The 13,353-nt window shown below is 40.2% G+C and overlaps 1 protein-coding gene across 1 annotated transcript in view; it reads left to right on the top strand.

The window, feature by feature from the left end:
• The window catches only part of NXF1 (nuclear RNA export factor 1), a 1,877,750-nt gene that overhangs the window by 1,512,252 nt on the left and 352,145 nt on the right, over window positions 1-13,353 (top strand). Inside the window, exon 12 of the mRNA XM_044075370.1 lies at window positions 2,615-2,722. Coding sequence (XP_043931305.1) covers window positions 2,615-2,722 — 108 coding nt within the window. The remainder of the gene's footprint in view (window positions 1-2,614; window positions 2,723-13,353) is intronic.

A 13,353-nucleotide genomic window follows, 5' to 3' on the forward strand; every position in this document is an offset into this window, starting at 1 on the left:
TTGATTTAATACTAACTTGGTCTGAAAAGATGTGACTTTTTAACAACGGAGTACTGCTTGGTGTGACTGCGAACAGACTTTGGTTTGTTTATTCATTTTTATTCTCATTCTGGTTTACAGTCTGTTCGCTATCACTTATCTTCCGTGGGTGTTATTATTTGTAATTATAAAAGAAGCATAATAACCTATTTAATAGTGTCAAGCAAGATGTAAAATAGGCGTTGCCTGAACCATCAACAGGGCACATCAGATAAAAAAAATTAATTACGCCATTTTAAAACACACTTAATGTTAAGTTTCATTAATACCTGGGGGAGCTTCTGCATTTAATAAAAGTTGCCATCTTAACTCTTTAACCTCTAAAAGTGTATCTTTATCTCCAAAGAACAAGGGAACCTGGTCTAAAACTAGAAATTTAAAATCAACAAAAGGAGTATAGGAGTGACTGTGCTTTGCTAATGCATTGCTAAAATCTGCATTTCTAATAGCACCATAATTTTCCTTTATTCTAGTAGAAAGTCTGTGTATAGTTTTACCTATATAAAATGCAGAACATGTAGAAAAAACTTCTGCATAAACCACAAAAATAGATTTACAGTTAAAAAAATATTGTCAAAATGTATAGTAAAATTATTGTGCTTAAATGTGTAAGAGTCACCTGTTAAACTCCATTTACAAACAATACAGTTGCCACAAGAAAACATACCCTTGGTAGAGCTTAAAACTGAAGGAGAGATCAAAAAAGGGAAGTCTCTATTTTCAAATAACAGGTGTAAAGCTTTAACTTTCTTATGTGAAAAAATTGGGCTAGAACCCAACTTAAAGTTAACATCTTGACTAGAAGTTAAAATATCCCAGTTATAATGGAAAATATTCTTAATGGCACTAGAATCCCTACAAATGGGTGCTGGGAAAGCTGTGCACCTATCATTCTCGGAGCTAGAATCATTACTAAAGGGAATCATACTGGAACCATCAGATGCAGTATCAAGACGTGCAATATCTATAGGAGTAATGTCAGTTTGAACAGATTTAGGAGAAAACCCCTTTAAAACTGTAGGAGGAAATCTACTATGTCTTATGTAACTGACTTCTGTAAAAATAGACTGTAATAATTCACCTGGGTATCCTCTAACAAAAAGGACGTAAAAATCTGACTTTCATTGAAGAAGATAGTGTCATCAGAAATTATTCTAGATAATCTAATCTAATATATTGCCCTCTCGCCATATTATGTTTCATAAATAAAGGGTGTATACTAGCATAATGCAAATAATTGTTTCTAAAAGTGTTTTTTTCTATAAATGGTAGAAGTCGAAAAAAAGTGTTGGTTTCTATGCTTCCCATTATTTCAACATTTTTTTCCCCAGGTGCACTTTTTACCGAAACAAGTTCGTTTTAAACCAAGATTTTTGCAAATTTTGCCAGTTGGAAAAAAAATCTGTACCCTTAATTCACCTTTGGAAAGGTATAGATTTTTTGTAGTAACATGTTCTCGTTTTTAAACATACTTCACATATACTGCTATATATGTATCATATAACCCAAGTACCTTACATAAATTATTCAATTCCTTCCCCTTTTAAGACAAGAAACATCTTTATTAAACCATCACTTACGACATAGGCAATCGTACATTTATGTAAATGAAAAACAAACCACACAGACACAATTATAGTTCCAAGCATTTTACATTACAGACCATATTGGTATAGTCCCAGTTGCAAACATTATACATCACTTTTCTATCCAATCATTTTCAGTCAAAGTCCTGCCTTCTTTTTAAACCTCTTCCCTCCCCTGTATGTATTGTTCCCACAATTCCCATTTTTGCATATGTAGTTTGCTCCTACCCTTTTCTAAAGATCTCCGTTCCAGTTTTGTCTCTGTTACTATATTCAGTACTTCTAGTATCGTTGGTTTAGATTTTGATTTTCATTTTCTAGTAACTACTTTTTTGGTAGCCACTATAATTAGACACAGCAAGGACTTATGTGTAGGCAATTCTGATTCTGTCATAGCTCAGAAAAATCACCGCTTACATCAGTCAGCCCACCCAGCATCTCCGACTGTGCATCCTACAAGGAATCTTTAAAATCTGCCAGCTCACCGCACACCCAAAAAGTATGTTCCCAATTACCTCTTTCTTCCCTGTTACATCTCCAGAGAATTTTCCTTCAAGTAGACAGCAAATGATGGAGTTTGCTTGGGATAGTAAAATATCTCTGTAAACATTTCTAAGGAAAAATTCTAAATCTTCCAGATTTTGTTGCATATTTGGGAGAGACAGATATATCCTCCCATTGTTTTTTGTGTGAATTGCTTATCCAATCCTTTTGTAACCTCTCTAACTTTTCTTGTTAAGCATTTGCAGTGTAACTACATGGTCACATTTGCAGTTCATTATCAAATAAGTTTACTGTTAATGTCTGTGTGAAAATTTCTTTAATCTGCTAATTTAAGTTGCAATATTATTAGAAGCCTTAGTTTAATGGAGTATTTTTTGTCTGTTTTGCCATTGATTTACCTTGTAAGTGGTCCCTTGCTTGCTACTGAAACTTGAAGTAGCTAGTTTTATGTTTCTCTGTGTTAACACATTTTTATGGTTTTCCAGGTTTTATACCTTCTATGATTCTGATGACAGACAAGGTTTGTTGGCAGCCTACCATGATAATGCGTGTTTCTCTGTGTGCACCAAATCCCCGCCTTTAAATAGTACAAGGTTAGTTATTTTATTTGTGTTCTTACCCACATTAAACTTTCAGGAGTGTGTGTTACTAGTAACTGTCTGTAGTAGATCTGGTTGTGACATTGGCTGTTTTTTTCTAAAGTTCCTTCAGTTGATAAAAAGAAGTGTCAGAGCAGTGGTGCCACGGTTAGCTTTGTCGCTTTGCAGCAAGAGGTTCTCCAGTTCGATTCTCCGCTGGGGTGCCTTCTGTGCGGAATATGCTTGTCCTCCCTGCATTCATGTGGGTTTCCTCTGGGTGCTTTGGTTTCCTCCCACATTCCAAAGACATGAATTTGGAGTGTTTCTCCCCAGGCCTCCACTGAAAATGGGCTCTTTCCCAGTAAACAAATATTAAATAAAAAAGAAGCAGTCAAAGGGTTTAGATCATTATAGCTGTGTAAGATAGGGGCTTAGTAAAACCTGTCTTTTGGCTTCTTCAGTAAGGGGTTGCCCCATTGGATCAACCGTCTGCAGATTGATTGGCAGTGGAGTTTTTATGGTGTTGAGTTGCTAGTGCGGTGACCAGCTTTCACAGAAGAGAGACGCATACACATACACTCACCTACTGCATGTCTTTAAAACTCACTTGACCGCAGGGAAAATATGCAGACTGCACCGAAGGTGCTCCAACCAAGAATCGAACCAGAGAACCTCTTGCTGTGAGACAGCAGTGCTGACCACTGCAGCTGCCAAGATTAGGGGCTTAGTAATGTTTTTATTTATGTAAATCTTAAATGTGGATGTCTTAAATCTTTAATTTGAGACCGGTTGTGGGCTGTTAAGCATACACTTTTGTAAAATTTCTATAGCTTTTATCTGCAGTGCTCTTAACTGTGAGAGTTAATGGGTCCCATGGATACAAATTTAATGGTATCCTGTAATTGAATGTCAGAGATCTGTTTTGTAAGATACCTTCTGAAATACTAACTTTATACTTTTTATCCCTATAGTGGCTAATGTATCTGCATTGTTGGACAACCTTCTCCTCCACTACTGTGAATGAACATGTCACTTTGACCTGAAGCTTAGTGTATTTTGTCAGCACTTTTTTTTTCCCGTTTGCACTTAATTTTAAAATCGTTTTTTTTCTCAAAACTTGCATATTTTCTGTCTTTGACCTAGCACTCTTTTGTGAGGTCATTTACTGCACTGTTATAACTTGAAATTACTTGTGAACCTCTGCTATCTCTGAAAAAACAAAAAAAAAAAATCTTGCTTTTTTCCCACTTTTCTGAGATTTAAAAAAGTTTAAGTTACAGGCTTGCTGTTCTTGAACTATTTTGTAAGTTTCTGTGAGGCCATTTTTGCTTGGGCTAAAGGAAAGTCTCTCTGTTGGATCAGTGGCAGTGATAAATATTGAGCTGCTTCCCTGCCCCCTGTGGGAGTGGTTACTGACTTGAAACTGTAGTTTTATTGGCTGTTTTCTGTCAATTCCTGGCTCTTTCCAGCCCCTGCTATCAAGCACGCTTTAGCGTGGAGTTGCCACTAGAGCAGCATAGGGCAGCACCAGTTTAACAAGGTTAAACTTTTTCTGGCTCCATAAAGTCTGTTCTTCATTTTTTCCCTTAGAACTGCTCTACTAGTAATCTAAACAGTATATCCCTTAACTAAAAAGCGCAGCACTTGTTCCTAAAAGCTTTTACTTGTCTTAAAAGCATCTTCTTTTCAGGTTTAGCACTTCTGTATTATACAAAGTCCCTCACTAGCAAACCTCCCCCAGGAGTACCCACTTCCTTACTAAGTCCTCTCTTATTCAGTTACACCCCTAACTTCTAAATTTCTCTAGCATGTCGAAGGGCCAGATGCTGGCGTCCTCTCCTGTCCAGTTGGTGAATTTGGGAATATTGAGGCAATGTTACAATTCCCTCATGTACACTGACAACCCTCTCCTCCTCCCACATAACACAAATACTTGCGAGAGATGCAGCTATTTAGCCAAACTGGAGGCTGAGCTCTCTCAACTCAGGACTGGCAAGACCAGACAGGAGGAGAAGGCAACTACACACACCACAAACCCAGTCTCACATAACGCTATCACAACAATGAATCAAACACATAAACACACAAAGTCATACTCGGAGGCTCTGAGCAAAAATTTACCTAAACAGCAGAGGCCTCCAAAGCAGACATCCAAGCAACTGCCACCTCACGACACACCACAGGCAACACATAAACCACAAAATCAGTGTGCAAAGCAGTCACAGCCCTTAAGGCCAAATACAACACCAAACATACTTGTCATAGGTGACTCCATAGTCATACACACTGACGTCGCACTCACCAGGCTGAACAAGGAGAGGGTCACAGTAAGCTGCCTGTCGGGCGCTAGAATCCGCCACATAACACAAGCACTTGGGTCACTCCACAGCAAGTACAAATATGACACGGTCATTGTCCATGCTGGTGTGAACGACCTGAGACGTACCTCCCTGGACTACATGAAAAGGGACATAGAGGAGCTCTCTGATTATGTAGCCCAGGCAGGTATGACCCTGAGCAGTATCCTTCCTTCACCAAGAATGATGCCACAACATAGAGACAAGATGATCAGCTTTAACAATTGGCTTAATTTCTGGTGTCATTCAAAGGGGATCCAGTGTCTGTCTGCCTGGGATGACATGCTTGATAAGCCACGCTGCTTCGCAAGGGACGGCTTGCACCTGTCACCCCTGGGATTCCGGATATTGGCTAAGGCTCTTGCCACCCCCATAGTGCCTTTTTTAGGCAAGGCTCAAATTCTAAACCTACCACCCTAGAAAACAAAAATGTGAAGAAACTAAGGGTAATGCTGCTCAATGCCAGAAGTCTAAATCTCAAAATGCACGCTCTCGAGGCCCTTCTCAGTATGGAGAACATCGATGTCTGTGCTGTGACTGAAACCTGGTTCAAGGCTCCTGAGAGCACCCCGGCACTATCAGGTTTTACCTCATATCATGCCTTCCGGCCCCAAAACCCGGACCACACCACAAAAGGAGGGGGTGTATCCATATTCATCAAGGATACCCACACCTCCAGGTTTGTGGCAACGCACGAAGCATCGGAAACCATCCAGGTGCAGTTAACCATAGGCAAAACTGCTCTACAATTTGTAGCATGCTACAGGCCACCCTCTCAAACTCAGGAACCCCACACAGCCTTCCTGAAGACACTGGAGGGTATAAATGTATCTCCAAACACCATTATATTGGGTGACTTCAACTACCCAAATATGGACTGGGAACATTACTCAAGCCCCAACTTTCTAGCCCAAAGGTTCCTGGAGTTCATAAATTCAAATGCCATGGAACAACTAGTCACCGTTCCCACAAGAGGGGAAAATATACTAGATCTCATCATCACAAACATGGGGACAAAATGCTCCACACCGGAAGTATATCCGTCATTGGTGAGATCAGATCACAAACTTATCTCACTGGAAATCCACATCCCGCCCCCACCCCAAACAAAAAAGACCACAGTGAAGAACTTCTCTAAAGCAAACTTCACACTACTCAAGACTGGTGTGGTATCCTTCAAGGCCCCCGAGCCAGTGGAAACCACAACCCAAGCTGCGGAAGCCCTTACAAATGCCTTCTACGAACACCTCTAGGACTGCATGGATCAGGCAATCCCTAATAAAACCAAGACTCTTTCCACCAAGGGCAAACGTCCAGTCTGGTGGACCCCAGCCATAAACAAACTTTACAATAAGAGGAGAAAGTTGTTACATGATAGAGCAAAATCCATAAGAGAAGACACCCTTGATCATTATTAGTAAAAAAAATACGAGCACTCATAAAATCATCCAAGGCCAAATTTGAGAGAAAAATTGCAATAGATTCAAAAGACAATCATAAGGCCTTCTTCAGCTATGTTAGAAACCTGGGTGGAAACTCCCAGATATGCGCAGAATTAGTCAAAAATGATATAAAAATTACTGAACTCTCAGACATTGCCAACTCATACTGGCAGACAGGTTCAGTGCAAACTTCACCCCCCTCTCCCCCCCCAAAAGGAGAGATAACTATCCCAGCGGAGTATAGCCTCCCAGACATCTCTAATGTGCAGGTGAAAGCTGCTCTCTCTAAAGTTAAAAACACAGCATCAATGGGACCGGATGGTGTCCCCGGCTGTGTGCTACACGAACTCAACGAGGAACTAAACCCGCATATAAGGCAGCTGTTTAATCTTAGCCTTACCACAGGATACGTGCCCAAGGAGTGGCGTACGGCAACTGTGGTCCCACTCCACAAAGGCGGTACCTCTACGGACCCTGGAAATTACCGCCCCATAAGCTTAACAAGCCTGGTCTGCAAAGCTATTGGGAGAGGATCATAATGGAACTCATAAACAAAGACATAGGGGACTTGCAGACATTGGACCCGACCCAGTTTGGCTTTGTCAAGGGCAGATCATGCCTTTTGAACTTGGTCGACTTCTTCAAAACAGTCACCAAGGCCATTGATGAGGGTAAGGCAGTCCATACAGCCTACCTTGACCTTGCAAAAGCTTTCGACACAATACCCCACTCGGGTATTATAGAGAAACTTACCAGCTGAAATGTAAACCCATATTTCACAAGATGGGTTGCAAACTGGCTAAAGGACAGAACCCACAGGGTTAGAGTTGCTGGCGCCGTGTCAGACTCCAAGCCGGTCACAAGTGGTGTCCCACAGGGCTCCGTCCTTGGCCCCCTGTTGTTCGGCATCTACTTCTCAGAAGTACAGGCAAACATAGGAAGACTATGGCTGACAAAGTTTGCAGATGACTGCAAACTGGGCGCCATAGTGGAAAGTACATCGGACACAGATATCCTTCAGAGGGGTCTCACGGAAACTGATAACTGGTGCCAGAGCCATGGCCTGAAGTTAAATGCCAAAAAATGTATAGTCCTACCCTTCGGTAAAAACAAGGTAACCCCAAGCTACCATATAGGTGGCAATCCATTAAGCACAGAAGAGGTTATCAGGGACCTGGGGACCCAGGTTGACAGTGGCCTTTCTTTTGACACTCACATTGCTAAAGTGGTTAGAAAGACCTTCTACATTGCCCACCTGATCATGAAGGGATTCACATCCAGATCAAGTGAGGTCATTGTTCCCCTGTACTCTTCACTTATCAGACCAATGATCGAGTACAATGCCCCATTCGGGATATATCTCACCCGACACCTGCAGCAATTGGAGAGACCCCAAAAGTTCCTCACCAAAAGGATAAGGGGACTCCAAAATCTGTCATATGCTGCCAGACTGAAGAAACTCCAGCTCTATTCAGTCGCATACCGCCTGCTCAGAGGTGACCTGTGCCTGACGTACAAGGCCATGTCCAACCCGGAATTAATGGATATGCTCCACCTCAAAAAATCCAAATCTACCAGATCCACTAGGGCAAGCGACTTAAACCTTAGCACGGATATAAATAGGACATGCTGGAGGGATAGATTTGTCACCCAGAGACTCCCTATGCTGTGGAATAAAATCCCAGTCCATGTGAGGCAGAGCACCTCGCTGGCTCTGTTCAAGAGAAATCTTGACCGGTGGATGGGAGATCGTAGGTTTACCCTGGGAATCATCTCTGTGTCACTGCTGGACAGAGGCACAACAAACTAATGGGCACAGTATTTTTTAACATAAGGGGTGGCGTAAGCCACAAAACTTTGGGCTAGGCTTAGAAATCCCTTAGGGCAGATAGCCTAGTATAAACCTATGAACCTGTATTAGTACATGGAATAGGTGGGTCTGTTGCATGCAGCCAGTATCCAAGATTTGTTTGCAGTTCTACAACGTGTGCATCATGGCATTGATTTGGCAGTATATCTGTTGAACACTGTACTTGAGATCACCAAGATATGGATCCATTAGATCTCTAATCTTAGAGATTTTGTCCTTTGCAATGCAACAAGTTATCCATTTTCCAACCTTTGTCAATTTTCAAAAAAATTTTGATTGCTGAATCTCGCTTTAAAGATTACATAGACAGTTGCATTTAAAATTGATTCCTACATGGTCTGGCTGACATCAATTTAAGATTAACCTGTCAGCCTTAAGTTTTCTTGTTGATGTTCTTCGCGTTTCACTGTTGCAGTCATTACATTTGTGCAGCCGACGTCATTACGTCAGTCTTTCTTGCTGTGCGGTGCCCGACACAGAAGCAGTTCGCAAGTGCCGGTCAGCCGACTCATGAAATTTTCGTTTTTGAGTTTCAGAACAGAAGTCTTCAACTTAAAGCTAAGGACCCTGTTGGGCAAACTTTTTCTTGCTCCTTACCGATGTCAGTAAAAGTTAATAATTGCATTACTTGTGTAAAGCAAATACCTCATAAAGATTTTCATCTGTACTGTATTCCTTGCCTAGGCCCTGACCACGACCTACCTTGCGGTTGGTTTTGTGCTTTATTTAATCAGCGCACTATCCGTCGTTGGTACATTTTTGCCTCTAAATATTTTGGTTCTCAGTTTAATTATCCAGAAATGACGCCAGTTAGCCATCCAACTACCAGAATTATGAAAAAAATGCAAAGATAGACAGAGACAGGCCTTTGAGGTTCAGAACTGACTACGCTTCTAAGCCATTCGCCAGTTCGCCGGTACTCAGTGAGGTGCTTTCGCAGCCCCTGATACTCACTACTTCTGACTCGCTGGCCTCTACTGCGACCCATTTGGAGTCCGGTATGCAGCAAGATACTTAAGACTATGGAACCCACGGAGTTCTCTACCTTGGATGGGTCCGGAGCCGCTGTGTAGGCACCTGCATCTGAGGGTGTATTCAGGCCTACAGACTTGCATATCAAACCAACTCCATCTTCATTCCTAAGGCCTAAATCTCGATCTATGTCGAAAAACCCGACGCCCAGGCCCCTATGCCTAAAAAACAAATGATCAAAATGGCTGAAGATCTAATTACTCTAATCGGGGGTAGTCAACCCCCCCTTCTAAGAGGCCTAGGCCTGAGCTTGGCTTGAATCGTCTGGTCAGGATTCTGTTTCTTCTGACTCTTCTAATGACCTGGATTTGTCCATACCTACTTATGAAGATTCTGATGCAGAGGGACTCCATTTCCTGTGCTTCCCCTCCTGAGGATTTTTCTTTTGGTGAAACTTTGTATACTTTAAGGGAGCATTTCTACTGGCAAAGTCAGGAATTCTCTGATTCAAAAAAGAGGCTTGGGGATTTTCTTCTTTTACCTCAGCATAGGCCTTTGGCTATACCTCCTGTTCTAGACGTGTGTGTTTTCGGAATCCAGTATGGCCCCTGATTCCCTGCCTCCAGCTCCTTGTAAATCTGACAGATACTACAGGGTTCCCGAGTCCCACAGGTTCCTTCTCAAAAATCCTGTTGTAGATCTTGAAACTATTTCTCAAGGGCCTAAGGGCATTAAGGCTTCTACTGCTAAAAGTCCACCCCTTCTGATAGACACTCTGGGAGCTGGATAGATGGCGTAAAAAGGTTTATACTTCTGCAACCTTGGCTATCAGGACTTTAAACTGCCAATTTCATATGTTAAAATATCAACAGCATATTATTGGACTGCTTAAACAAAAAATTATGTTGATTTCTGACTGTTTGGAAAATAAAGATTTACAGGATTTATTGCATTCTGCTGAACAAGTTGGAAAACATACTTTGCAATGTAGTTTTGATTCTTTAGAGGCCTCTTGCAGGGCTGCTGTTACTGGGTCTGTGCTTAGAAGGCATGCTTGGCTTAAGGAGCAATCTCTGCCTGATCATGTTAAAGCAAAATTGTTGGATGCTCCTTTAAGTCAGGACCGCCTGTTTGGCAATAAGGCTGAAGAAGTTTTAAAAAAGATCGAAGATAAAGCTAAATCTATGCAAACTGTAAAAGATCTCTTACAACTGCAACCTCCAAGATTTAGTAGGTACTGGCCTACCAAGAATTGGTTCTTTCCAGCTCCTTCCAGATCCTCTCAAGCCAAATCCAGGCACTACAAAAGCACCAGGTTTCAGTCCCTGGGGAGACTCAGACCTAAGCAATGGGGGGCTTCCACTTCCAAATCTGGAAATAACAAGACACCCCCCTATGGTAAACAGTCTCAATGACTTTCCTTTAAAATTACCAAACATTTAACTTTTAGCCACCCTTTTGGGGAGGAAAGATTGCTTTTCATGCAAAAAACTGGAACTCATAACCGAGGGCAAATGGGTTTTAAAAATAGTGCGTACCGACACGATTGTAGAGAAAAACCACCTTTATGAAAAAAAAGCTTTCGGGTATAACCCTTTCTCAATGCTAATACACAATTCTAAAAACCAGATAAGTTTATATACACATTATAGTGTCACATGACATGCAGCCCAAAATCATGTGACAGACATAAGACTACAAAAATAATTAAAATATGTAAAACATATAAAACATATAAAACTTGTCAAGCATAATACAAATACTCAAATTAACAATGTAGTTTTGTCTGTTGTAATTTAATGAGAACAGGTTTCAATGTGACCGTGGAATTTAATCCTGGTGGATGGTCAGCAGCTAATCTAAGAATCCATTCATATTCTCTGGTCTCAAGTAAATTATTAATATCCCCACCCCTTATGCTTATATGTATATTATCTATTACTCTAAACTTAAACCTATGGTTAGAACCACATGTACTTGTGTGTTTGTATAGAGGTTCTTGTCGTTAGTTCTTCTAATCTCTGACTTGTGCTCAATAATACGTTCTTTCAACTTCCTTGATGTTTTTCCCCACATAAAATGCGGGACATAATGAACAGGTTGCTAGATATACGACATTACTGGTAATGCATGTTGCTGTCAAATCAAATTGGTAAATTTTACCAGTTACCGAATGTTTAAACATATTACTATCAGTATTCAAGATATCAGGGCAGCAGGAGCAATTCATACAACGAAAAGTGCCTGATCTAGAACTAATAGGTAAATTGGAATTCCTAATGAAGTCCTTAAAACATAACTTGCTTCTTAATGTCCTCATGTTCTTGTATGAGAAATAGGGGTTATCTAAAACAGCTCTGACATCATCTGATGCCATTAAAATGACCCAGTTCCTTCTTATAACTTTTTTAACTAAGTGTGTCCTGATATTATGCGAAGTAATATCTTATTTTTAAGTCTTTTTGCTTAACATTATTCGACATGGAATTAGGTTCAACATCCAACAAAAAAGTTGGTTTAAATTTTGTTTTTCTGTCAGCAATGGCCTGATTTTTAGCTCCAACAAGAAATTAAAATCATACCCACTATTCAAAAAGTCTTCCATCATGTCATCAAGCTGTTTACTAAAACACGTATCATCTGTATTTAACCTGCTTACCCTGCTGAACTGTGATGTTACAATACCTTTGAAGACATGTGGAGCGTGCATGCTGGTACTATGAATGTACCTGCCAGCATGAACCTCCTTTTTGTGAACATTAGTGTGAAGGAACCCTTCCACCAATTCCACTCTAATGTCAAGGAATGCTATTGCATGATCTGAACAATCCATTTTGAATTTTAAAAGGTTTGTGGTTGTATTTAAATATTGTACATAATCAGCCAACTGGGACAAAGAACCTTTCTTAATCATAAAACAATCGTCCACAAAACGTTGATAAAAGCATACATGCTTATTCAAAGAATTAATATTACTGCAAATATGTTTCTCCCACTGATGCAATACCAAGTTGGCATAAGTATTAGCAACTGATGTGCCCATGGCCACACCAGTTAATTGCAGGTATATTTGCTCATCAAATACAAAAGCATTATTAGTCAGCACTATATCCAACAAATGTTTTCTATATGAGTTATTGGTACAGTAGTCTGTGAAATCAGAAAATCTCTAATTGAATCAATACCATACTCATTGGGTATGACTGTGAAAAGGGATGAAATATCTAAAGTTACAAATAAAAAGTCACCCTGATTAAAGAAAGTATAATTTAAACTATTATACCAATGTCGCAACTTAGATATGAAATCTGTAGTATCTCTCAAAACATTGCTGCATTCTGCAAGTAATGGTTGTAACTGTGTCTGGAGATTAATTGAAATAGGCTCAGTGAGCCAACCATGTCCAGACACTATAGGCCTCATAGGAGGGTTAAAAATTGACTTATGGATTTTTGGAAGGCCATAGAGCTGAGGAATTATCGGACAAGTAACACTAAAGAAATGAAATAAATCTAAAGTAATGTCACCATTAACTTGCAGATCATATCTCAACATATTTACCATGCTTATACGTTTCTTAGCATCCGAAACTGTAATGCATTTAAATGCATTGCCATCTTCAAGTAAAGAAATCGTAGACTGCAGATATTTTACGCGATCCATTAGCACTACAACACCCCCTTTTTCAGCTTGTTTAATGATATCGTCCCTTGCTTGTAATGTTTTCAGAGCTATGTATTCATCATAAGTCAAATTATAAGGCTTCATTTTCAAATCTCTAGAATATATATCCCTCAGCTCGCTTTCACATAAGTCATGGAAAGCTGTTAGTACAGGTATGCTGGCAGGAATAAAAGTGCTACGTCTTTTGCAACAAGTTTGAGGAAAACTAGAATTACCAAACAAAACTTTGAGATTAATATTTCTAACAAATTGTTTAAGGTTTGTCAAGGCAGTGGTGAGATTATCGCTAGCCACTGGAATAAAGCTAAGACCCTTTTGCAA

The sequence above is a fragment of the Protopterus annectens genome, chromosome 6.part1 (assembly GCF_019279795.1).
Source record: "Protopterus annectens isolate FY-2018-M chromosome 6.part1, PAN1.0, whole genome shotgun sequence".
Classification (NCBI taxonomy): domain Eukaryota; kingdom Metazoa; phylum Chordata; order Ceratodontiformes; family Protopteridae; genus Protopterus; species Protopterus annectens.